This window comes from Passer domesticus, chromosome Z, assembly GCF_036417665.1.
Source record: "Passer domesticus isolate bPasDom1 chromosome Z, bPasDom1.hap1, whole genome shotgun sequence".
Classification (NCBI taxonomy): domain Eukaryota; kingdom Metazoa; phylum Chordata; class Aves; order Passeriformes; family Passeridae; genus Passer; species Passer domesticus.
In genome coordinates, this window is record NC_087512.1 from 56,601,745 (window position 1) to 56,629,578 (window position 27,834).

Below are 27,834 nucleotides of genomic sequence, written 5' to 3' on the forward strand. Positions count from 1 at the left end.
ACCCGCCAACATTCAGTAAATCTCTCAACCCTGTTGATGTTACGAGGCCGCGGTGCGGAGGGATGCCCCTGTAGGGCCGGCCGCAGAGCAGAAGCGGGGCGGGCCGGGGAGGGGCGGTGGAAGCACCGCCACCTGCGCGGCGGAGCCGGGCCGCCCTCGGGGTATTTAGCGGAGCGTTGGGCACGGGTGCTGCTCGCAGCCGCGGCAGGCAACGGCTTTGGGCGCCATGAAGGGCGGTGGCATAGAGAACCCGGCATTCGAGACACCCTGCTCCGATTTCGGCCAGCTGTGCCACGCGGGCCCCGCCAGGGCAGGTGCCGACGCCACGGCCCCCGCCGGGCCCGGCCCTTGCCCCGAGGAGGGGCCTTGCGGGTGGGGTCGCTGCACCCCCAGAGCTCTGCAGTTCTGCAACAATTCCAAGGGGTACTTGGCTGCCTACAGCCTGTTGGCCATCTTCCAAGGTAACCTGTCCCTGCTGCCCAGGGCACACGCTGTTCACCGTCCCGGGGCTGGGGAAGGCGGCGAAGGAGTGGTGATGTTTTGGGTGGTGGGTAAGGAGAGACAGGGTTCCTGTAGTGCTGTGGCTGAACAGTGACGGTAATGGTTTGACTAGGGGAAGAAAGTATACTTTCTTCTATGCCCGGGATGGGGAAGTTGCACCGTATTACTCCTTGTACTTCACTCTGTCCTTTTTTCTTTTGCCATGTACTTTATTGACCACGTAGTCCACGCACCTCCGGGCTCTTTGCTTCATGCCCTTGTCAATGCTGCATCCCCACTGGCCACAGGGAAATAGTGCTTCATGTGCACACACAGGCAGAGACTTAAAAATCAGGGATTAAAACACCAATATAACTATAAAATTGTAGCACCCCACTATTTTCTTACCTGTTTGCTAATTGAAAACTACCCGGGCTTGGTTGGGTAGGACTTTAGGTAAATTTGAAAACAGCAAAACCATGTGATTTTGTTCTGTGAATCCCAGTGCAGCTATCTTCCTAAAACTTAACTGATTATTTAATTTGACCTTGGGAGTAACCTGAAGTTTCGCTTGCCCTAAATTCCTGTTGTTCAGCTTCAGAGGTTCTTGTCCATGTTACTGGTTTTCTGTTATGATTGGTTAGGGCCTTAGCAAGTCTAGACTTAGAAAGTAGAAATGTTGACTGAGGGGGGGGGAGAAGAATTACTGTAAAAAATAGAAAAAAATTGAGGTTTGTGAAACTTCGATACTTGTCTACCAAAGGGTTTGTATTCATAACCCTTCAAGTTTATTTGACTAGCTAGGAAAGAAAAGAGTGAACAATTTGCTCTGAAGCTCCTTGTTACTCATAAAGGGATTTCTACAGAGATGTGGAGGGGAATGTTGGCTATTTAATGTTAGAGGAGAGAGCAGCCTATACCAAAGAAATGCATGGTTTGAATGGCTCCATTCCACGGGGAACCACACTGAAGCAACTGGAATGGTATGAGGAGAAGAAAATTGGAGACTGCTTAAAACCTTGAAGGATTTTAATGCTGCTTGTGATGCTTGAAGAGTCCTTGCATGAACTAGTGCCTTAGTATGTGTTTCTGTGAACTTTTTCTGATTTTATCCCCTTTAGGTTCTGATCTGATCTTAGGTTATAGGTTTAGTTTTAGAAAAGAAGTATTTGGAAAGTCTTGGGATAAGCTTATTGTTTCTTGCTTGAATTTGAAAAGTCATGTTACAGCTGGTAGGGTCAGAAGATGATTCCTGTTGCAGTTGTCCTGCCAAATTTGTTTTCTCTATAAATAAAAAGAAGTGGGGGTGTGTCTGTGGAAGAACTTTTTACATCGTAGGTTTCAATAGTAGTTGAGTAGTGGAAGACTCTTAGAATACGCATAAAAATTTTTCGGGTGGCTTAAGAATAGGGATAGGCAATTAAAAATACCCTGAATATGACACTGAAAAGATTGTTAAACTAAATACAGTGTCTTGAATATTTCTAATGTGTCTAAATTTATTAAAATCAGTCCTTCTGATCTGATTGCTGAGCTGAATAGCAAACTTAGCATACTTTGAAATCTTTGTTGTAGTCTGGATAGGTTCCCAACCATATAAAAACAACTTGTATTATAAGAATCTCTTTCCCCTGAGGAGGCTGTTTCTGTTGCTTGTGCCACTCATCCAAATATTGCCTTTGTTATCTAACTCTATATGTATGCCAGGCACCTATCAAATCTAGTTGAGGTTTAGGGCCTTAAAGGACAGAAACTTAGGATGTTTATTTTGGAAGCAGGTGTAGGCATGATTATTATAGATCTTATGATATTCCTGATGTGTTACCTGGAAGAACCTTTCTGAAGATATTTTCTGAAGAACCTTTCTTTTGCTTAAAACATAAAGGAAACTGGGTGCTGAAGATAAGCTGCAATTCTTTTTGAGATGTGGAAAAAACAAGGTTCATCAGCAAGAAATTCAGGCTTGTGTGTGAAACTTTGTGAAAATATTCAGGTCTTGTAGCTTCAGAGTTTAGATAAAAGCACACAAAACACAACTAGGATTTTGAAGTTATGTGACCTAATACTGAACTCTAGTTTGGGTCTAATAATTTGATTTACCCTCCAAATTACAGAAACCATCACTGAGGAAGATAAGATAAGATACCTATTAAACTTGCCTAATGCACCTCTAGAAAAGATTATTTCTTAATGCGTTGAAGATTAATGGAGTAATCCATAACACACTTTTGCTGAATGTAAGTTGTTTTGCTAGACTTTTAAAATGAGTGAAACATAGTGGATGATTATCTGTAGTGACCTGGTATGTTGTGAATCTAACTGAAAGCATGTATTTGTCAGAATATTTTCTAGCTGTTCTCAAAAATAGATTGGTGTCATTAGTGCCTGATATGCTGTATTGCAGCTTCTCGGAAGATTTCATGTGGAACTTAACTCTTGTCTGGCTCTTTCCATTTCAAGTACATGTGAAACCTGTATTTCCAGAATACAAAACACTTCTTTGCCTAGATTTTTTTTACATGACTAATACCTGCTTTCTGTATGGCACTTAGTTGCCTGAGTATATGATTGCATCTAGTAATACCTTAACTGGATGTGCTGCAGTTCATAGGTGTAGTAGAAAACAAGGGATTTATCTCACTATTTTGAGTACAAGAAGGACTGTTTAGTTCTTGTGTCCTTAATAATTTTTAGTAAATAAAACAACAGAACACAGTTTAAGGTTATCCAGTTTAATCTATCTAAAATCTTTGAATATCACTAGTATTTTATAGGCTGATTTGACCTGGTACTTTTACCAAGGCATCTTTAATAGTTATTTTTATGTGCCTGTTGTTAAAGCCACCGTTCTTATGACAACTGCAAAACACATATTTTTGTTGAATGGATGAAGTAAAAGAATACTCCTGTGTTTTGAGATAGCAAATAAAGTTGGTTTATAATTAATCTGGAATTTATGCATCAGTACACACTGTACCTAAATCTCTAACAGATGTGGCAGGACAACAAGGTTTTGGTTGGTAATTTCTATACTACAATTTTAAGTGTTGGGATGTCCTTACAGAATTTGTTTTTCAGATCAAGTTAGTATCAGCCAGGTTCTGTCTTTCTTGAAGAGACTTTAGTGATTAATCACTGGAGTAATTGGAGAAGTTATGCTGTCATTCATCACATCTGCATTTTTACAGATGAAGTCGAGTTATCCAGTATAATTAAATGGAAGGCTTTATGGCTTTTAAAATATAAATTAAAGGTAGTGGCTTAAAATACCTGTAAAAGACAATGCCTTCTAGCTCTGTAATCCACTTCCTGTGTAGCACACCTTCCTTCAAGTGTTTTAAAGCCTTAGTAAATGTTTGAAGTTCTGGCACATGGGAGAAACTTGTTTGTTCATTCCTTCATGCTATGTATTGTTCTTTGGTTAATGCTTCTTAAGAGGAAAATAAAGTTGCTGAATGTGTAACTAAAGGCACTGGAAGGACTCCTGGATACTTGTGTCAATCCTGCATGAATTTAAGTGTGATAACTAAACTGTCAGGTGAAATTGTCAGCCTTAATAAAGACGATAGTAGGGTATTGGAACTAAGATTGTGCCAAGAGTTGTTTCCATATAGAAAGCTGAAGTTTGGGTATTAAAAAATGGCTGGTTTACTTGGAGTAATTTTTTTAATATATTAGAGTGCTCTGAGGAGTTGTTGAACTTAGCTCAAGTAGTTGTTCTTATGAATGGTGCAATGCTTGTTGAGAACTAACTTAAGCACATTTCTGTCACTAGTCTTGTATTCTCTTCTTAGCTAGACAATAGAAAAACAGTAACTATAGGGCCTGTGTCAGAGAATATCCTCATCAGTCATCTGTAAGGTTACAGAACTCAAACATGTTTGTACCTCTGACTCTAAGACTTCACAACTAGTTTTATAGGTATATATTTTATTATAGACACAATTTAATTGGACTATGATAAAGTTATCTGACAGTGTTGTAATTACAACTATTTATCTTGTGAGTCCTATTTTGGGACTGCTAAAACCAAACTCATGAAAGTTTAACTACCTAGTCTTTTTCACAGAAACACAATGTGAAGCAGTGTAGAAGATTTAAGTTAGTCTACAAACAGTGCTTTTGTAAAAATGGACAGACAGTGTTTAAGTATGTACTGGCAATTGTAGCTTAGTTCTACTTTCACTTAATTTTTTTGCAGTTTATCTGTGCTTGGATAAGGCAGCTTGTGCAATGACTTCTTTCCAGGCTGTTCTGTACTTTCAGGGAAGTTACAGATTCGTGGGACAGACCTTTGCTCTCTTGAAGTAAATCACCTCAGTTGCTCTGAAACAGTTACAAAGAATTATTGAATAGCTTTACACTTCTTTATATTATGCGGGATGCATGTTTGTTCGCCTTCTTTTATCTTCCCTTTGTGGTTGCAGGTTGTTTGCAGTAAGTTGAAAACTATGTCTTGAACTGGCTTCAGTTATAGCATGTATTCTAATGCAAGTTATTACCTTGACTAAAATACCTTTAATTTTTGAAGTATCTTATGTCACCATAATGCATTCTGTTTAAAATCTGTGCTTCAGATAAATATATAGGTCCTGTGCAATTTGACTGGCTAAGCTGGCACTGTATTGCACTGACCTACTATGTACCTATATTTTACAGCTAATAAATACCTTACAAAGCAGCCTTGTACAAATATATATTAATTTTAACCTTTCCTTTAAGTTTACCTCTGCAACTCTATTGAATTAAAGTATCTTTGACTAATTATCTCCTTTTTTTTTTATTTTTCTAGGTATTGTGGTAAATGGCCTGATTAACATTAGTATTTCAACAATTGAGAAGCGTTACGAGTTGAACAGTTCCCTCACTGGCTTAATCTCTGCAAGCTATGACATTGCTTTTTGTTTATTGTCACTGTTTGTATCTTACTTTGGAGAAAGAGGGCACAAACCACGATGGCTTGCTTTCTCAGCATTTATGCTAGGATTGGGCTCACTTGTATTTTCCTTACCACACTTCAGCAGTGGTAAATACCAATATGGAGGTAAAATTGAAGGTAAGCTTACAGTCGTTTTGAAAATTACTCTAAAAAATTAAAATCTCTGTATTAACTCGGTGCAACTCCTTATTTGCAGCTCCTTACAACACAGTTAATCTCTGTCAATGTCCTGAACAGGGTGCTGTAACTGAAAATTGATTCTTTGAAATACAGAAGTTCAAGAACTCTCTGCACAGTAAACTTAATTTTTCCAGAAGCAATCTGAGTGTCAATATCAGTTCTTGCTCTTAAGCAACATTTGAATAAAATGCTTTTTTTTCTTGCCTTGATGAATGCAATCAAAATTTACTAAAGAAACAATTATCTGGCATCGCTTTGTGACTAGGAATGAAGTTAGGTCAGCAGGCAGGAGAAATGTTAAAGCTATTAAGTCGTACCATCTTACCTGAAGGGTAACTATTGCCTGCATTTCTTTGTGGTTTTGAACTATTAAAGGCATGTTGATTAACTCATTAACAAGTTTTTCTAAGTTCTTTTAAAAATTGATTTTACCTTGTGGATTTACTTGAAATAGAGAGGAAACAAGTAGTACTGAATCATACTGAGCAAAGCAGTACTTAAGTCATGGGTGTAGCTACCTCTCAGTTCTTAAACCTTTCTCACAAAACAAGACTTAGCACAGTGTGATTAATGTCAACTATTTGTATTTCAATTTAGTGACACACCTATAATACAGAAATGTTTAGATATGTTTAAAGCAGGATGACTTAATCTTTTACGATTGTCTTGTTATTGCAGTCTTTAATCAAAATTATGCCTTCAATGACTAAGCATATTAGAATGCTCACAAAAAAAATCAGTAGCTATTAATCAACATGATGAAAGGTTGTTGATTCTCAAATTAATATCTTCAGTAGTAATCATTTTGTCCAATTCTGTGAACAGTCTACATGTTAGTTTAAAAAGTTGGGCAAGCTATTTTTTCTTATCTAATAAATGAGACTCTGAAATGGAAATTAACTGAACTTTTAACTGAACAAGGTCAGAAGAAAACCTCATTAGTGTTTTGGGGGCTATGAGCAGATAATTACTTGTTGCTCTTGGGAGAGGGACAATAGGCTGCTTGCTCCTGGCTCTGTTACAGTCCCATTTCCCTATAATTTTGGTTTCAGTGTTGACCTTTGTACTTCACTTTGATTAAAGGGAAGCTGAACTTAATACATAAAAGTTTAAATCTGATCTTTTTTCTTCATTTGGAACAAGATACTGACAGTGTGGGAGAGCAGATTACCAGCTATTCCAACTGATCTTGCCCCTTTCAAACAATTATAGTTAAAATCCCAAGGAACATGTTACTGTTTTATCCAACATCCATCATTGAAGATAGCAGTATGTATTAATACCTTTATTAGGTACATGTTTCACATGGACTTTTGAAATCTAAAAGCAGTGGGGAATTCTTGAATTGGCAAGTGTTTCTTCACCATAGCACTGTCAGCTGACAGCTTACCTGCTGTTTTGACTGTTGTAATGCAGGTGCCTATGCTCTGCTGCTGGTGAACACATTTAAGATCTTAAGCTGACTTAAACAAAATACTGTCAAAAATAAATTACTGTGAATGTAGGGAATGTTGACACTGTGACAGTCAATATAAATCTTAAGGTACAGTGCAACAGCATCTCTTAACTGTTAAGTAAACGACAGCACAGGATTATGGGTTGTCTGGTTTAGTTAGTTCTGAGGTTGATGAAACATTTTAACTGTACAATTAGTTGCAGAATTTAATAGCACCACACTCCAAAAGTGTTCCTTTTAATTATTTGTGTGAGTTGCTTTTAGAGATCCTAATTATTTTTTTAATTATTAAGTTTGTATTTGATGCTTTGTATTAAAATATATCACTTAATTTATTTCTGAACAGGTCTTAGTTATTAGCTGGTTACTTGATTATTAATGTTTGTCTGTTATATGTCAGTACAATGAGTTTTACATGCAGGATAACTTTAAAGTACAATTCAATGCAATATTTAATGTGTGTGCCATATTAATCAATAAATCTAGTCTGAAATACAAAATACATCTTTCCTCCAGCATGTGTCTTACAGACTTCCTGGAACTTACTGCTTTATCTTAAGATAATAGTTTACTTTTTTTCTGAGTATACACATATCCTATTCTACAAATCTATTTCATAATTTATCATTATACCATTTCCTAGAAATAAAATAGTCTAAATAGTCTAATCCATTTCATATTGAAAGATTTGCTAATCAATTGTCTGCCTATTACTGTTTTGGTGTTTTGGTTTGGTGTTGTGGGTTTGGTTTTTGTTTTGGTTTGGTTTTTTGGGGTTTTTTTTTGTTTTGTTTGTTTTTTGTTTTTATTTTTTATTTTTTTTCTTTTTGTTAAATCCACCGTAAAATGTGTTTCCCGTTTTCCAGAAAGGTTTTAGACTCAAATTTGTAACCCGGGTGCGACCAGCTCTTTGTTCTGGTAACATTTCCAGGTTGCATGGGCTGCCGGTGCCTCAGCTGGCTCCAGTATGTGCAGTCAGGGGCTCCCCCTGCTGGTGCGTCCTTAACAGAATCTACTTATGATTAGACAGCACAGAGGGCTGTGAAAACTGCAAATACTATAAGCAATATACCTTTAAACTTCAGTCTCGGATTTTATTTTAAAAATTAAAGTTGCTTCAATATTTCTGTGACAGCAAATGTGATTCCTAGTTTCTACCTGATGTATGGCCAGCACTTCCTTACGCTTTGTTTTGTGAGCCCATTGTGTGGATTGATCTTGCCTCTTCTTTGCCTAAGTAAAAAGTATTCTCAAATGTAAAAGGATCTAAGGAAAATACAGGCTGTAATAATTTTGTAGTGAAATAGTGTGAATTAATCAGTCTACTTATCTGATCTGGATGGTATTTTCTTATATTTTCTTATATTTATTCAGTGGGGCTCATAACTACCAAATATATGGGTTTATCCTCCTTCTTAGGGCTTTATGCTTTTACGAGGAGAACCATGGAAATGGTATTCCTATGTCTTGTCTCTTGGTACCAAAAGTGCAATGATAACAAGAGAAAGGACAATATAGTACTCCCTGTTTTCAGTTCCTCTTTTCTCTTCCTTCCTTGTAGTGCCAAATATTACAGCAGCAGACACAACCTTATGCTGCTGTACCACTGCTTTTCTCGTTCTGTGTGTGCACACAGAAGCTTTACATTAACCTCTCCTTTTAGAGGCATGGCAGTGTGTGTTCTATAAGAGAGTGGTGTAGGTTTTCATAGGCAAACACTTGTCAAAAGAGTGAATGCAAAGGAAGGATTATCTTTGCTATTGACAGACTGCACTTTCCATCAGGCAGGTTTCCTCAGGTTGTGCAGGCTGCTCTGTCGCCAAAGAGTGGAAGTTGTTATAAGGTACAAAAATACAATGATGTGTCTGTTACATGGGAGTTCTCATAACCTGTGGAATGACCATTTGACAGCTGGTTGGTTGGTTGGTTTTTTCATACATGTGGTCAGTAATACTTTCAACAAAGCATATTTATAAGGTAATTTCATTCCTGTTTCTTTCTGGAGAGGAAACAAAAACCAAGACCTGCTAGTAAATCTTTTGGGGGATATGGTATCACAGAAGGCTTGGCACTGCAATATTGGGTCTATTAATAGGTGTGAAAATTAAAACAGGAGCCTGGCATAACAGCATTCTTTTGTAGTTTAGCTTTCAGTACAGATTATTCTTTGAGTTGGACTGTGAGTTAGTTAACAAATTGTGAAGTCTTGCTGTCTCTGTTTTTCAGACACATGTCAAACTGCAGAAACCACCTTCGCTAATGCCACTTGCAGTGCCAGCACAAACTCTTCACTTCACAAGTATCTGTATGTCTTTATTCTTGGACAGCTGCTGCTGGGAGTTGGAGGAACTCCTCTGTATACTTTGGGGACAGCTTTTATTGATGATAGTGTCCCAAAACACAAGTCTTCCCTTTACATAGGTAAATTTAAAACTGTTTATAGAACATTGTCTGCATAGATGATAGACTGCAATGCCTTCTAAATGTTTTTATTAACTCCTCTAATTAAACAATCTTGTAATTATTACTTATGTGCATAAAACATTTCTACATCAGTTACTGTGCAATTTAAATATTAGTCTGCTCTAAGTACCAAGTGTTTTCAATTTGCATTTTTTAGAGCATGGTAAAGCTACTTTGAGCACCCTCCTGTCACCTTTTCATGTCAGTAACTGAAAATTGTTAAATGGTTCATGTAGTTTGTCTGTTAACAACAGAAGAAGTTGTAGCAAAAAACTTACTTTTTAATTACAGGTGTTGAAAAATACTGTGTATCAGTCAGGTCAGTAGCTATATCATATTATATCCTTTAATAATTTTATTTACTTACTTTCTAATAGTAGGCTATAAACACTGGTGTGCATAAACACTGGTGTGCCTCATCTGATCAATCAAGTTCTCTAGCCACATATAAATTTGGCAATTGGCTGTACTGGAAGTACAGAGATTGCTTCACTGGGACTGTTTAAAACTAAGGAGTACTAATACTTAGCAACGGTTTTTAATCTTTTTCAGTCACCACTCTCTAGCTTATATGCCATTTTATTGCCAAGTTCATTGCCGTCTAAGTGTGTTTTCTGTGGGTATGAAGATACTTATTTCGCCCATCTCATATGTAAGCTGATTAAAAACATATTACCTATACTTCTAACTTGCAGGAGGAATTCAGGACATCTCAGATTCCAGGACTGTTTTCAAACAAAAATAATATTTTAAGGGGCAAAATTGAAATAATCAAAAACCAACAAACCACATCATTGCACCAAGATTGCATGCAAATTTTTCAGTTTTCCCAGGCAGGCTACTTCATTTGATGTCAACAAACAGGATAGGTGCCTATGATAACTCTTAGATGAAAAAGACAAGTTTTGTTTTTGCTGTTTCTTTATTTTGAGAGAGATAATACTACATTTTTTCTTCCTCCCCTGCCTCCTCCCCTGAATCCAGTGAAATAAATGGAGCAGAATTAGAGTTGTCTGCATAATTGGGGGAACAAGAAGTGACCTGAAAACTCAGGAGAATGGTGTCAGTGTTTATACTTTTAAAAAAAGACCAATACAATAAACTAATTCGTGCACAGTCTTCAGGCAACTGAGTTGAGTTCAGAAGAGCAGTGTATTCTGCCTAATATAAAATATAAAGTATATTCTGCCTAAAACTGGAATGCAAGTGAGGGGTAGGTAACTAAGCCTTGATAATTTTCCTTGCTTCATGCAATGTATTAAGTGTTTAAGTATGTTGTGTTGCTTTACCTTATACAAGAAGGCTTGTGCAATGCAGGAAAAAAAAAAAAAAACCAAAACCCAAAAAAACCCCCCACAAAATCAAAATAAACCCAGAACCCACCCCTAAAATGGTCCATAAATAGCTGTAAGCCTGCAACTCATAAGTTGGTATTCTTTCTCCTCTACACTGGGTGCATTTTCATGAGGACTGGGACATCGACAATTAAAGCCATTGAAGTTAAACAATTCCAAATGGTATTTAAATGGAGTGTGTGGGAGAAAATAGGCACTTTTAAAGCTGAGTTTGAAGTTCTGTAGGATGAATATGAACTTAACTCAGAAAGTTCCTGTGACCATGTCACTATTTCTGAAATGTAGGAAAACCTGGGATATCTCTACTCAATATTTATTTTTACTTACTTGGCTGTCACATTTGCATTGCTTTATCCTCTTGCACCCCTCTCACTCTCCTGACTCCCCCATCATTTCCTCTTACTTACTAGAGGGAAATTATTTGTGATCCATGCACTTCAGAAACAAATGAGAAATCCAGATTATTCTCCCTGGGGAAGACAGTAGGAATGGAATGCATGTTTACTAATTAAAGATGGATCTAATTACTATTAATTGCAAGCCTTCATCTGCAGAAACAGTGTTCCTGCTATCAGTGAGTGCTAAACTGCAACAGAAATCTGTCTGGTAGGCCAGGAGTGCTATTGCTGCATCAAAAAAATCTTGTACTCTTGTAGGGTATGGTTACACCAGCAACGTTGCAGGTTGGTGATTTCTTTTTTGGGAGGAGAGGGTCAGCATGTTTGTTTTGTTGCTTGTTTGGGTTTTTTTTTTAAAACTGTCAGGATCTGTTAAGAGCCTTGGCTTTGTATTTTAAGGCAGCTATTACTCCAGTCACACATCACACACTTTAATGTAACTGTCTTCTGGTTTTAGAAGATCTAGAAAACAATTTAAGATTCAAAAATAGAAATGAGAAAGCTGTTAAAGATTGTGGTTAATACAGTTAACAACTAATGTTTATAATTTCACTATTTTTTTTCACCGGTTATTTTTTAAATGTAGGCACAAAATGGGGAGAAAGGCAATCTAATAATGCTTAAAGGTGCAGTCAGTAAAGTGCCTTTTGCTGAACCTCTGATTTGAAGCTTCTGAAATTTGCAAGTTTCCTTGTTGAGGAATAATTACAGATTTTTGTCTTCTATATGCTATAACTGAAGTAGTGACAGTGAAAGAACAGGTTGACTTACAGAAACATTTTGGTCTAAAGTTGACTTAAGTACATTATTAAAAGAAAGCTTAAAAAAATAAAGAAGTTATGGTGAACTTGATTTATTTTCCCTTCTAGGAGTTGGCTATGCTATGTCTCTGCTGGGTCCTGCTATTGGCTATGTCTTAGGAGGGCAGCTGCTTAAAGTTTATATTGATATCCAGATCCCAAAAAGGTAAGATACAACTTAGTTCATTGCTTCCTATTTTCTTTTCCTAATAATTTTTACTAAAATATTCAGCTTTCCTCCCTGTGAAAAGTTTTTGAAAATACTGTGTTTTCAAGAGCTTCATTAACTTGGAAACAAGTTGCACTTATAAAGGCTTCAAGTTAGTGAGTTACTTCCTAGAGTGAGTAGTGACTCCGTTGCACGTGAAAGTTTCTCTGTAGTGCAAATAGTTAGTTCTAGCATTTAAATATTAGCTATTCTAAACCTAAGTAGCAAAAAATGGTTTTTCTTTTGCTTAGTTGTATATTTGGGGTTAAGCTGCATCTATTGATGTCTTGTGGAAATGTTTTCTTGAGCAGGAATATGAAAATTAGGATCCTTAACTCCTAGGGAAGAACTTGCTAGAAAATCTATTTGTTGAATAATAGTCCATGTCCATTTTTAAAAAAAGTGTTATAAATTTTACTAATGTTCAAACCAGCAGTTTCATTTACACTTTTATTTCCTCTGTTTTAGACCCTTCAGATTGATGCAGTGGCATTCTGAACTTCTGAATTGGTTTTGGTGTAACTCATTCATTATGAAGAATTTTTCTAAATATTTAATAATGCCTCAGAATCTTGAAATCAGGGGCAAAGAATAGTCTTTAAATTGCAATGACACAAACTAATGTGTTGAAGGCTACTTTTGGTAGAATTCGATATTTTTATAATTGCCCAGTGAAATTGGTTTAAACAAGCAAACAATAAATTTAATACATGTAAAACTGAGAAAATAGCAATATTAAAAGGCTTTCTGTTAAAATGTATTAAAAGAAAATATTCCAGCTCATTGAAATCTGTAATTCAGAAGGGTAAACCTGCTTTTTCTGAATTACCTTTCCAGTACAAAGGTGGATCAAGACGACCCACGTTGGCTTGGAGCATGGTGGATAGGATTTCTTGCATGCTTTTTTGCGATTTGGCTTCTTATAATACCTTTTTCATGCTTTCCGAAGCACCTACCAGGTAAAGGTTTAGCAATACTTGGCTACTTTGGAATAGAAATTTGTTTCTATTTTTGGGCCATAGAGTACTGAACTGAATGTTTCCTTTTTGATTTTGTTTCTCAGTTAACTGTCTTTGACTAAAATCTGAGGACAAGTTTGGGGTTTTTTTGTTCCTCCCTCCAATATGCAGCCTTTAAAACAAGGTGAATCAGCTAGAGGGATGATCTTGTGTGTAGTGGTCTTGCCCATGGCCAGGGAGTTGGGAATAGAATGATCTTCAAAGTACCCTTTCAACTCATATCAGCCCATGGTTCTATGATTCTCTATAATGATAGACTGGACTGGAAGTATATACCAAAGTGTGGAGACTTGGTGGTCAAAGTTTGAAAGATGCTTGTAGCTAAGCACCCAGTACTATATTTAAAGCTTTTGTGTTACCCACCAAGAACAGTGTAGAAATTCCATGAGCATCCAAAGGGACTTGCTATACTAATATAGAAGGAGAAATTATGGAGGAAAAGAAAAAAAGAAAAAATAAAGTAGGAAATGGGAGAATGTGAGGATGATTTAAAAAAAAAAAAAAGGGATTCAGCATACTCTGAAGTTTTTAGGATGTCCCTGATAATATCTTCTTGCAGCCAAGACCTTCCAATGGAAGTGTGATGTTTTCAACAAAAATCTTCATTCAACAATAAAGTATTGATCTATTTGAAAATCTGTACCAATAAAACAGGCAAGAAGACCTGTAATATCTGAAAGAGCTTTCTCAACTAAAGGAAATGCAAATTTTTGTAGTTTTTTGACATTGTCTAAGAGTGCAGGTATTCAATGTTTTCATTGTTGATAAATATGACTGTTTGTAGGAACTGCAAAAATTCAGGCTGAAAAAATCTCAGAAACTCATGATGATGGTGGTCAGGTACTGGTTCAGACCAACAATATTGGACAAAATTTTAAAGACTTTCCTATGGCTCTGCTGGTAAGAAAAATCTCAAGTTTGCTAAAACTGAATATATTCTGAGAAATGAAATTATTTTCCAGATGTTAGAGGTCTTTGGAAATGGCTTATTGTGTTGTGATAGGGAAAACTTCAGAGTTACTGATAATTTAATGTACTTTTTATTGATGCTTGAGATTGTTAGAAAAGCATATTACTGAAGTTCCATTTCAGAGTATCTACTTTTAAAATATAACGACTTTAGTTGGTACCAAAATCAAATAATTTCCAGAGTGTTATGATAATTTCTCCCCATAGATACTCTTGAGGAATCCAGTGCTTATGAGTCTAATAATAGCCAGTTCCTCGGAGGCTTTAGTTGCCACTGGATTTGCCACATTTCTACCAAAGTTTATAGAAAATCAGTTTGGAAAGTCATCAAGTTTTTCAGCAACTCTTGGAGGTAATATTGCTTTTTAATTTTAAATATTACATATGTTGTGTTGAACACTTCATTAACATTAGAGGTGGAAGATTATATGGGTATATTTTTTGTATGAGATATTTGTGAATGTACTTAGAATGCAGTAATCAGAACAGTATTTTTGTTAATCTCGCCTGCGCTTTAGTACTACTTAAGTACTCTAGTCTACCTATTTAAAGTAGACTGGGGATTTTGTGTGCTGATGAAACTTTTAGTTTATCTAGTAGTTTATTCCTTTTAGTAAACTTTTAGTTTACTAGTAGTTTATTCCTTTCTTATTCTTGGTGAAAAACATTTATATTTCCTTTATTTAAAATTGGTTGAAGGAACAATAGTATCTTAGTACCTATTAAAACAATCAAGATGAAGGGCAGCTAGGGGAAAAAACAGTGCTTATCACAAATAAGAAGTTGACTTTGCCTTTCTCTTCTTTAATTATACACTGACATAACAATGAGTTTGCAATAAAATGACTGATCAGAATATGTAATAAGTCTGTTATATAACTGGCTCTACTGTAGTTGGCTTACTGTGACCTATTTATTATCTGATATGCAGAAGTAATAGGTAGAACAGGAGAGAGCTATGAAAAACTGAGTATTGGGGAAACAGAAAACATAGATGGAATAGCTACGCTCAGTAGGCTCACATCATTGACACATTTAATTCTGAAGAATAGCAACCAGATCAAGGCAGAAATGTTCATAATGCCAACAGATGCTTGCAGTATGCAGATTTAATACTCATGGAATGTGTCTTGCTAAGCTGTAGAGTGCTGCAATATAACCATGGTAGTTGAGCTGCTCTTTTTCCAACAGAAATGTGTTTGGGAAGGACCTTCTGAATTACTTCTCTGGGCAATACTAGATAATATTGTTGCATCAAAACAAAGCATCTGTAAGTTTTACATAAAAACACATTGGACTATATGCTCAGTTGTTAACCAAAAACTAGGAGTGAAGTGAAAAACTAAGTGTTGTATTTTTTTGTCCATAGACCTTGACTGAATGTCTTGGAGTTGAAAATATTGACAGTGCTTATTAAATGTACAGCTTTAAAGGAAAACCTACAGTAATGTTGAAAGCTTGCTGTACCTGAACTAAGCTAATTAGTCTAAGCATTACCTATGATCATTGAAACTATTTAAACTATCATTGACTGTGGTTTGTGGAATGCCTAGGTCTGTGGCCTGGGCAGTTTTGTTGCTGTACCTGAACAGTCTGTAAAGTTAACTGTCTCAGGTTGGTGTAAGTTATACTGAGTATACTGTATTATAGATTAGCCATATAAAAATGCTCAGTTATTTATCCAGACTGCAAGGAGGATAAATCATTGTGGACTATATGGACTATGACAGCAAATCTGACCCACTGATCTAGACTTCTTTAAGTCTTCGAGTAGATGTCTTCTTGCATCTTGTGTGCTGTCTCTTGTGTAATAGTTTATGTTCTTTTATTAACAAGTTCATAACATATGTATGAGAAAAAAGACGGACATGTCAAAAAACCACTGAAAGAATGAAATGGAATTTTCTGGTTTTGTGGAGACAACTTCTGGTGTTCAGAGATTCCCACCCCATAGTGCTCCTAAGTCATCTAGTTTGGCTGTGTTGAAGTTGGGTTTTGGACAGCTATAAATTACACTGTCCAGTTAAACCTCTGGGAAGGCTAAAGGTGATGTAACAGTAGAATAAATTACTCATGTAGTTAGATTCTGGTTGTATGGTTTGAAAACAGTATCACATGGACTGCATTTTGCAGGTAACTGTTTTGATTTTTTTTCTTAACATAAATTTGCTTCACAATTAAGTTTTGCATTGTTATGTAACTGCTCCTTGTCTTGTTTTCCTCTAGGACTTGTACTAATTCCTGGAGCAGCACTCGGTCAAGTCATAAGTGGTGTCTTGGTTTCCAAGCGCAAAATGGATTGCAAAGGCATAATCAAGTTCATGATAAGCACCTGTTCAGTGGCCTTAATATTAAACACTGTGTTTTTATTTGCTAAATGTAGGAATGAACCTTTTGCAGGTGTTTCTGAAACATATAATGGGTAAATATATTTTAATGCACTCTTGGGTTTAATGCTAATATTTATTCAATTCCCATAGTTTCTAATAGTACACACTAGCAGTGTTTAAAAGCAGAAGGAGGGTGCAACTAGCTATTCCAAAAGTCTGCTCTCAAGTGATCAGTTATCCCATCATAAATTAACAGAGCCAGAGGCAACAGCAGCTGTTTGAAGGTCTGCCAAAGAGCCAGATGGTGCTGTGCAAAATAACTCGAGTAGGCTAGTACCTAGGGACTGCTAGATGCCATCTAAAAAAATCATAGGCAGGAATTGTATGCTGTGTAAGTTGGTAAATAACTTACCAATACATTCTTATTGTTTTGCCAAATCCCCCATTTTATGCAAAGGTTAGATACCACAATCTTGTATAAAAGCATAATCTGATAGTTCTTCTCCAATGCATAAAAAGATACTTGAAACTAAATGAGATGGGGAAGAAGAGTAGTGCAGTTTGCTGACATGATAGCATGATACATACCATGAAAACACAGAAAATGGGTTGGGGAGGAAATTGGTTTTGTAGCCTCTAATGCCCATGCAAGTTGCCAGAAAGTAGAAATTTACTGGTATTTAAAAGTATGCAAAGTGAATCAACAAAGTTCCATACACTGGTGACTGAAAGAAAATAAAAAACGTTGAAGCCCAAAAAGCTTGCTATATAAATTGGCAGTATATATAAAGGCCAGTGTTGAATTTGGATGACTCAAATATGGCTTTGCTTCAGTGTCTGAGAAAATAGCAGACAGATGACTTAGACAACTCAGAACTGTGAATTATAATTCAGATTTTGGCTATAGAAAGGTTACAGTTACATATTTAGCAAAAGAATCTGTAGTCATCAATAAAATGCTGAAGATATGGTATAGAAAATGGTACATGAAATGACCAGTATTTTTATATCAGGTCCTATGATAACAGGCAGCTGACAAAACCTACAGCTGAATTGATGTTCATCCTAAGTTAAATACTGCTAATTTGTATTTTACAGTTTTGTGTAACTTTATCAGTTATGTAGCTTTACTCTTGCTAAAGGCTATTTATCTCCAGCAATTGGAAGTTAACCAGTCCTGAAGTACATCTCTTCCCTTGGTATCCATTATAAAAAAATGACTCATTTCTCCATTATTCAGTGTTACATGTTGGATTGTACTTTACTGGACGCGTGCATCAGAACAGTTAGTTCTGATGCTAATATTCTTTCTTAATTAATTTAATACAGTTAATTAATACAGTGCCAGTTCTTAAACTGTTTTTCATGAAGAAATAAAATATGTAGCAGTAGCTTAAAAAATAATAAATTTATAAACTTATGCAAGAACAGCCAAGAGTTTGCCTCCTGCTTATGCTACTGAACAAATGCTTCTAAATGAATAAATTATGAGACTGCTCTGAGAGTTCACTTGGAATTTGATGTAGATTTTTGTGGAGAATTTCAAGAAATTCTTCTTGGCAAGCATTATCTTCTTACTGAAAAATAGCTTAGAAAGGTGAGGGAAGCTTTTGCAGGTTTTGTCTCAGAATTATATGACTACAGGATCACTTGTTTGTGTTAAAGAAAAGAGCATCTTCCTTGTAGAAAAATAAACACTGTTTATTACTAAATTACACTATCAGGAGAACTAACATAATTTTGTCCAACAGAGGCACTTCAAAGAATTGGTTTTGCCAAATCCTGTTGCCCAGTGCCTCCCTGAAAACTTGAAGGAACAGAAATGCAGTGACTATTTCTGTCCTTTGTTTATTTCCACATGTCTCTGGGACTCTTGTTTAAAAACTCCTATAGAGTTTTTTAATGAGCAGTTGATGGTCTCATCTGCTAGATTTTTTTATAAAAGCCAGGATTATTTTTTTTTGTTGTATTTTTATCTGACTGTGTATAAATAAGTGTTCAGTCGCTCTTTGGAGAGGGGAAAGAGACATTGCACATGTAAACAGGACAAATGCCACCAAATTGATTAAATACTTCTAGGCCTTGCATGCCTCACAGGCTAGGAAGGCACTGAATGTACAAATCTGATCAGTGAATTTGCTTATGATGCACTGTAGTTCATACTTATAAGAATTGAAGTTAGTTTGCTTGGGCTTAAAGCACAAATTAATTTAGAGGGGTTCTGCTGAACTACAAAAAATTGATTTTATATGTAGTTATGATGTCTGTAATATTCCATTTGAAGTTTGAATGTATGTAAGTTAATTCCTAGGTAAACTTATTCTCCTATTAGTATTTTTTTGCCATCTCAAATTCTCACGAATAAACAAACATTTAGATAATTAATGTGGGACTTTAATTTTACAGTACAATATTTAAACTTTAGTGGCAGTGTCAGTAACCTGGTTTTAGTTGACTGAACCTGTGAAAATTCTTTACTTACTAATGAACTACCATTTGAAAATCAAAGGATGTTTTCATTCTCTCTGGTTATGCTTTAGGACAGTCCTCACACAAACTGAAGTGATTTTTATCATGCCAATAATACCGTGGGACTACTACAAATAAAACCAAATTATTACCTGTATTGGAAGTAAATTGAAAGTAAATATAGTGTGCAAGAGTTAAAGTAAACTCTGTTATTAGTTATTCCCTAAACAGCCAGAGGAAATCTTTAAGGTCCTTCAGTATGTCATTGCACTCTGCATTTAACATGTGCAGTCGTCTGTGTGCTCATACAATTTAGATGTCTGCATGGCAGTGTTAGAAATAGTAAAAATGAGATGGCTTTGCAACTGGACTCAAATCAAAAATGGGGAAAAATCTTGGGGTATGATTAGTAGAATAAACAACTCCAAATAATGGTTTTAACCTTGTATTTTTTTCTTGAAACTATAAATTGAAGAAATTTAAATATCTAAGTGGGAGGGGAAAGGATGATACAGGAGTTGAGCTGAGATGCAGAATTTTGTAATCTCTTTTGTGAGTGGAAATTGGAGGAATAATCTCTGGATAGAATAACAGCATAAAAATAACTAGGTGCATTATAAATGGAAAATCTAGAGCTCTAACTACTATGCTTATTTTTAAACAACTAAGTGCATAAATAAAATGAATAGAGTATTTTAAAATTTATTATGCTATAAATATTGCTTTACTTATTTACGTATCTTCTGTTTTCCAATTGCTTTATTAAAAGCCTGTTAACTTCTGCTTTTCAGAACAGGCACTCTATATAACTTAACAGCACCATGCAATGCTAACTGCAGATGTTTGCGCTCCACATACTACCCAGTTTGTGGCAGTGATGAAGTCCAGTACTTTTCTCCCTGTTTTGCGGGATGTGCCTCATATCTTTTTAACAACATGAAAAAGGTACTTTATGCAGTGAGGATAGCTGATACAATTTGTTCTGGTTTCCAGTAAAATACACTGTATTTCAAAATGTCCTTCCCTACAATACCAAACATAGGTTGTATTGAACAAAATCCAGTGATTGCAATACACAGTTTGCTTATGGTACCAGTGTGACTCCCACTACTGGTCTCTTAATATGTTCACTGATACAGTGCTGGGCCTCCCCAGTTGTTGGGAAGGCATTCAAGGTCAAGCCCATTGCTCTCTGAAATGTTTGTGGTAGTTGTCTATCCTTTTATACTCTGTGTTGGGGTGAGCCACACTCCGTGCCCTTCACTTCCCATGTTCATGCTGGTCTGGCTAACTTAGGAAGATATTTCCACTCTCTTAACGAACTCAGAGAGAAGCATTTACATACTGTTGATTCACTGAAGTGGCATAGCTGTTTGTTTTCTGTATAGCTTTCTTTGCTACAGTTCTGGTCATTCACGGCCTGCCTTGTTCTGTGAGTTTTCTGGGCACAACACTCTTTCCCACTTCTGGGCCTTCTTTTGTTTGTAAGGGTTTTCTGTTTAGCCACAGTGTTTTTCACTTGTGTGATGCTATTCTCCAAGTGTACATCTACCAGACTTCCGGATGCTGAAAATAAGTCAAATATAAATGTACTTTAAATAGAATTGACAATCAGAAAAGTCAGCAATTATCTTAAGTTCTGGAGAGCCTGAAGTTCTTATCTAGATCTTTAAGCAAAATGCATTGTTTATTGTATATATCACAACCTGCTTCCGTGAGTTTTGAAAACTTGAATGTCAGTAGCCCCTGATGCAGGAATGGTAAGCCATGAAAGTGCCTAGATTATTATCAAACCTTCCTGGAGCTGAGTGGCTTTCTGTGCTTGTTTCTTCTAGTACAATAGACCCTTGAGCAGGGATGTGGGAGCAGTATAGAGAGATCCAAAAGGCAAGCTGACCCAGGAAAGGCCTTTATGCTTTTTATATGGGAAAATGAGAGACGGTATTATCCATAAGAAAATGTAGGAGACTAACTACTTCTTGCAGTCGAAATTTCACACTTTGCTGACACATTATATTTTTCTTTGAAAACAAACTCTGTGGATTTAGATGAAGAGCACATTCCATTTGTTCATGTGCATATAGAAGTGGTCCTATATTGCTTCTATTCTTTCCTGCTTAAGTCTTAAGTGTAGAGCTTGCCTCTCTGCATATGGTTTGCCTTTAACTTCTGCAAGTTTTTTATGCTTGTAGCTAAAAGCTTACAAAGCATACAAAATGGAGGCTGTCACTGTCTTTTTAGGTCAAAAATCCAAAAATACCTTTTGCTCAGGTGAAGTGGATCAGTCAAGTTCTGGTGAGCCAGTTTTAAAAATTACTGTTAGTGTCATGTGCTCATCAGGAAATTGACCGTTTCCCATACGGTAAAGTCAATGTTCATTCTTGTCTTGTGTGATGCAAATGTAATGAAAATTTACCAAAATGTGTCATTTTGTGTCATTCTTGGAGCTAAATTTTGTCTTTATAAATTATTTGTAGACATACCACAACTGTTCATGTATTGGGAAACCAAAAAGAGAAAATAGTTCAGAAGACTTTCTCTATGAAGCTGTCCCTGGGAAATGTCCAACACAATGCAAATTTTTACCTTTATTCCTGACCTTCTTCTTTTTTGCTGTTGTTTTTACATTTATGGCTACTACTCCAACAACTGTGGCCATTCTCAGGTATGTTTTTTTGGTATGTAAGGAAAGTGACATTCTTTTGAAAACTATCAGTGAAATACAGTTCTTTTGCTTTGCAGTGTGGTATTTGAACAAGGTTGTGCAGTAAGCAAGCAGTACTTTAAACAGAGCATAGTCATACCACTGTTCGCTCTTGTTAGTAGATAAGTTTTTAATTTATTTTAAAAAATCTTTCTAGCATGTAGCAAAATCTATTTTATGGGAACACACTTGACTGTTTTACTTAAAGCTAAAAGGAATAAATGTGCCGTGTGCTTGGATGAAGAAAATATTTGACTAGCCTATTGATAGTGTCAGTATTTCAAATTGTATCAAGAAAAGGACAAAGTAGACTAATTGTTACTTGTATTTTCAACCTTCGATTCCTGTCTCAATTCAGAGTTCTAGCTTTAAAAACTGTAGTCTGTCAAGAACTGTAGACTATTTCCCATTATACTGATGTTGTATGTATGGTGGTGACTAATACAAAATATGATAGTGAGTTAACCAGTGGTTTTGCTGTCTTTCAAATTGCTGAAACTTATGTTCATGAAATACAGATTTATATTTTTTTTAAATTTTAAAATGTGCTTCTCATTCAGAATTTAGAGCTGTTTTGTGTTATGTTGAAGTTTGACTTGTAGTTCTAATACTTCCAGTGAAAAGATAACCATGATGCATAAGCCTGTTGCTTTGTGAGGATGTGGCTAGATGCCCTTTGGCAGGAGGCCAAGGAAGTCAGTAAAATCCTACAGCAGTACTTTGTATTAGCCTCCTGTCCAGGTTTGGTGTAAATCTGGAATTAACAGCTTGTCATATTAGTGTGGGGGCAGAATAACGTGAAGTTCTGCATTGTCTTCAAAATTGAGCTGGCATAGTTTTATTTCAGTAATTCTAAGCAGTAGCATTTGGATATTTGAATCCTTATGTAATTTGGCTGAGATAGTGGAACAGTTTTTATGGAAAAAAGGACTGTAAGTAGATTAATTTTTCAAAAACTAATTTAAATAGCTAAAATATCAGTAAGCTTTACAGTATATTCCAGTATCTTTTCAGTGAGCCTGTTTTGTGCAATTTCAAACATAAATTCATATATTCATGACAGTGTTCTAGTACTAGATATAATCACCTACATGATGTGGAACTCCTTCTCTTAATTGCCTTTATGGATAATAGAATCCTAACACTTACTTCTTTATTTATAGTAGCTCAGGATTGCATCCTAGCACTGTTTTAATTTCCTTGGTTGTTTTATGGAAAAAATGTTCAACAGTATATCAGGACACTGATAGCAAGCTTCCTTTTTATTTATACTATTTTGTTAAACTAGTTACATCTGCAATTTCTTAATGCGATACTGGCGTTTTTTCTGTTTTTTCTGAACACCACTTGAAATAGTTGAATTACTTCTTCTGCACACTGGATTTCTAAACCCTTCAGCAATTAACAGATTAAAATAGTATATAGAGAAAAAGCATATTCACTGAGGGACACAGAACAGAAGCGGAACTTGTTTACTCTGTGTTAAACTGCAAATCTTGTTTACAGGTGTGTGCCAGATAAACAGCGCTCATTTGCTCTTGGAGTACAGTTAGTGTTTCTGCGACTACTAGGTATGACTTTCTTGTTGAAATATTTGCCTCTGAATAATCTACTTATTTGACTTTTTTTCTAGACTTTTTCCCTAGATTTAAAATAATGCCTTAAAAAGCTTTCAGAGGCGCTTGAAGCAGTCTGTCATTGGCTTATAGGATACACTTGTAAGGTAATATCTGGATTCAAATTCATTGTTAATAGGGCATTCTCACTCTTAGGAGCATAAACCAAATACAGGTAACTGTCATTCTTTCAGTAAAAAACATCTGGGGCTACTTTCCCCAGAAGAAGGCCTATTCTGAAAGCTGAAATAAGAAGAACTGATGTAACAGAAAACAGTTTCATGTAACATCTGAAATCCAGAAGTTAAAAGAAAGGTGCATATATGTGGAGATTTTCCTCGTCTTCCTTCGTTTAAAATGTCTTTGACTAACTTTAGCATTTATTTAGATTGTAGATAATTGTACATAAATAATTAGAGTGTGATGTGGGAAATACAGTACTTAAATTCTATATCTAAGCATCCCCAGCATTTCAGTAAGACAAATGAATCTCCTTAAGTAAAACAAAGCTAAGTGTATGTATTATCTGGTCCACAAGCATTTGAATTTTCTCAGGCATAATGAAAATTCTTGTTTTAGTATTAAACAGTTTTTAAATGGCATATTTAATTCAAGACTGGGACAAGACACAGTTGCTGATTGGACTTTTTTGCCAATATTTAGTACTGCAGCTATTCCCTCTCCTTTGAGATTGCATATCTAACACTCGCAGTGTGAGTTCTGCCTTGCTGTATTCAAACCGTGATTAATCTAAGTCATTCTGCTGATCAAGTGTAATAAAAGCAAACATCCTCACAGGTAGAAATAAGCTGGATCAGTGTTGTATGAGGGTCCCTTTGTTTCACTTTATTCAGAGTTCAGATATTTATGCTATATCTCTTAACTCCTGACTTCACTGTGGAGTGATAGAACTTTTTGCACTGCCTGTACTATGACTGAAGAAGGCAGTAATTAACAGCATTACTTACCAGCAAAATATTTTTGCTGTAGGCTTTAAGAATCACACCGGGGTCTTAGGCTGAAAACCTAGTGAGGGGCATAGCTCTAGGAGAGTTTAAGCCTTGTGTAGACATGCAGTGATGTACCTGGTGTGTTTATTCTAAAATTTGCTATACTTGGATGGAAAACACTTGTGAATTATAACACACAAAAATCACACGGAGTTAATAAAATCTCTGCAAGAATAATTTTAAACACCGCTTTTTTTTGTGAAATTTTTACTGGAAGCTTTGCTACATCTGAGGAATGGTGAGAAATGTGTACATGAACATTTTTCATAATGATACTTTAGTTCTCTTAATTTTGGAACAGATTGGTGTGTATGATCAAAAGAAAGGAACTTTATTCCTTTCAGTTAAATTCCTGATTTCTTGATTAGCTTTTTTCACCATTGATTTTAATTACTTTTTTCCAGTGAAGACAGAAGAACTTAAGAAGCTCAAGTCTTTGGATAAATTTCTTGCTTAATAAAGTGAGAGCTGTATAATAAATTAACTCTCTGCACCCTACCTATTAACTGAGAGCGATTTTAGATGCAGACTTACTATGTAATATGACACCTATGACTTTGATTAAAATGTTATGTTTAGTGTTTGGTTCTCTCATTTTATTTTCCCCACCAGCTTGGAAATTCACTGTATGCATGAAAACTAGTATGCCAAGTAAGTCAAACATTCTAACATGTTCCTGTGTTTTTTAGGTACTATTCCTGGACCAATTTTGTTTGGTGTTGCTATAGACAACAGTTGTACTCTGTGGGATATTAATGAATGTGAAACTAAAGGAGTTTGCTGGGTATATGACAATGAAAGAATGGCTTATTTGCTGATGGGCATAAGTAAGTCTTTTATATTAAATACATATATTAGGTAATATATATATACTGACCTTGTCTGCTAGATGGGAATTATTTTTATATAAAACCTTACACTTTTCACTTTTGGTGGCAGTGTTTTTTAACTTATTTTCATAAATGATCAGCAAAATATTATGGAATGAGAAACAGCACAGTAAGTAAATATTAAAGGTTATTTAAAAAACCCTTTTAATAATTACACTAAATAGTTTTGGTCTTTGATCTTGCTTCATTGTCACACTTGATTTACTACATTTTTAAGGTACTGGCTCATACTTCAATCTGTCTTCAGGGCAATGAGCATGATGAGGGGTGTGAAGATGATGAGAGGGATGGAGCACCTCTCCTATAAAGAAAAGGCTGAGAGAATTGGGTTTGTTCAGCCTGGGAAAGTGATGTCTCCAAGCTGACCTTATTGAGGCCTTTCATTATCTGAAGCAAAGCCTGCAAGAGAGATAGATAGAGAAGGAGAAGGACTCTATAAGAGAGCATAGTGATGGAACAAGGGGTAATGGATTGAAACTCAGATGGTAGGTTTTGGTTAGATATTAGGAAGAAACTATTTACTGAGAGGGTGGCCATGCACAAGAACAGGTTGCACAGACAAATTATAGGTGCCCCAGGCCTGGAAGTGTTCAAGATACGGGGTCCTGAGCAGTCTGATCTAGGGAAAGGTGTGCCTGCCCCCAGCACAACAGTTGGAAGTAGACAGACTTTAGATTCCCTTCCAACTGAAATCATTCTGTAGTTACCTGGGTTTCTTGACTTGTTTAACAATTTGTTCTTTCAGGTATATATGCCAGTGGGAGAGAGGGAATAGGCTAAGCTTGCATTTGAGATTAAGGGCAGATGTCCTGTCTTCCAGCAAATGTGATATTTACAGTGTTTAAACTGAAGTACTGAGGTCTAATCCTGAAACTGAAAAAGCAGTAGTCACAACTTGAGGTTAAGGATCTCAAGGCATATTTGTGATCAAATACAATCGCTTTTGTTTTGCCCTTTTCCTTGGCCTTCCAAGTTGCACAAACACCTTTCTATAACCTTTTAAGACAGCTATAACCTTTTAAGACAGTTGACAAGAGAATACTTAACAGGTATTCCATGTGGGAAGGTTTAGTTTCTGGAAAAGAGAATATTGATATAACAACTAACAGTACTGAAACAAGGAAATAAGAAAGATTTGCACTTCAGGCTAGAATGGGGTGAAGAAATACAGAACTGGAGCAAAGCAAAAATTGGCAGGCAGATGGAGGGGGTCTAAATTTACCTGTATGACTGTCTTTATCTGCCCTTTGTCACATAGGTAGAGTACATTTAAATAGAAGCTATGAATTTCAGTCTTACCGGGTCTGTGTAACTTACCATATAAAGTTCTATAAATGAGTGAAACACTGCGTCTGCTACTGAAGGTGAGTGTAGAGTGTGAGTGTAAAAACTCTCCTGTTCTTTGCATTCAGGTGCTGCTTGCAAAATCGTCACAATCATCTTTGTGATCATGGCAGTGTATTTCTACAAGCCTCCACCATTAACTAAAGCCCTGCCACGAAAGACTTCAGGAAAGATATCTGTTATACACACATAAATTATGAGCAAATCAGAAACTTTTGAAAGAAAACTGTAAAAATAGGCATTATTACAACACTTGGACCAAAGTTCTTGTACACCATTGCCTAAATATAAAAGATCATATTCAACATTTGAACAACTTGAAATATTTTGAATCTGTACTATTCTCTAATTTGATTGTTTGGTATTCCATTGTGGCTATCCAAAGAAGTTACACTGAAATTTGCTGTCTAATTTTAAAAGTCTAGTATGTAATTTAATTGAAATAAGATGGAATACTCTGATATAAAAAAGGAAAAATAAATTGAACTGCGCTGACTGAGCCCTGTTTGTCCCTAAATGTTACTGTAGTGGGAGAAAACAAATAACTTGGTATGTTGAAGGGAACTGTATATTTTTAAAAAGGACTTAATGTGCACATAATCTGGGCTAATGCCTTTGGGAATTTTTCTGTAGGAACACTTGGCAGTGTGTGAGTTAGGCTGTTTTAGAAATATTTTTACATGTTATCTTAATGGCATCAGTTCCTATTTTAGTATTTGTAAGAAAATGTAAATAGTTAGAATAGTTGTGTTGCAAAATCAAAGTATTTGTTAATTTAGGTACTTGAGTTTCTGTCTGGAATATATACAGAAACTTGCTGTCCAGCTGCTTTATTTAAGTATTCTGAAAATGTTTCTATAAAATTTTAAAATAAAACCTATTTTCTTACTGCATCTGTGTATGCTTTGTCATTTCAAAATGTGACTGAGTTCTTGACTCCAAGAAACACAATGATGAAGGCTAGCAAGAGTGTGTATGGAAGCATCAAAACTAAAGTACAGCTTCATTTTTTTTTTACTTATGTTACATTGAGTTAGGAGTCATGATATTAAAGCCATATTTGTATAGCACAATGCAATTGTTTAATGTCTGGTAACAGTGGCTAACTTGTGACCAATGTTGCCTACTACTGAAGTATCATTCAATATTGACAGGAAAATTTTAATAAGTAAGATACCCTCTACACTTGCTTTACTTTGGTAGT

The 27,834-nt window shown here is 35.8% G+C and overlaps 1 protein-coding gene across 1 annotated transcript; it reads left to right on the plus strand.

Moving 5' to 3' along the window:
- The first annotated feature begins 226 nt into the window (after nt 1-226).
- On the plus strand, nt 227-27,523 carry SLCO4C1 (solute carrier organic anion transporter family member 4C1). Its single transcript, XM_064404101.1, has 13 exons — nt 227-461; nt 5,273-5,536; nt 9,282-9,476; nt 12,141-12,237; nt 13,117-13,238; nt 14,083-14,198; nt 14,475-14,619; nt 16,494-16,689; nt 19,858-20,011; nt 21,544-21,731; nt 23,277-23,341; nt 25,086-25,223; nt 26,699-27,523. Exons 1-13 carry the CDS (start codon nt 227-229, stop codon nt 26,821-26,823), a joined length of 2,040 nt encoding a protein of 679 aa, XP_064260171.1. The 3' UTR covers nt 26,824-27,523.
- The last annotated feature ends 311 nt before the right edge of the window (nt 27,524-27,834 follow it).

Coding starts and splice junctions, on each gene's coding strand:
- SLCO4C1 (XM_064404101.1), top strand. CDS start 227: ATGAAGGGCGGTGGCATAGAGAACCCGGCATTCGAGACACCCTGCTCC. Junction 5,537..9,281: donor ATATGGAGGTAAAATTGAAG/GTAAGCTTACAG, acceptor TCTGTTTTTCAG/ACACATGTCAAACTGCAGAA. Junction 20,012..21,543: donor TTTTTAACAACATGAAAAAG/GTACTTTATGCA, acceptor AATTATTTGTAG/ACATACCACAACTGTTCATG.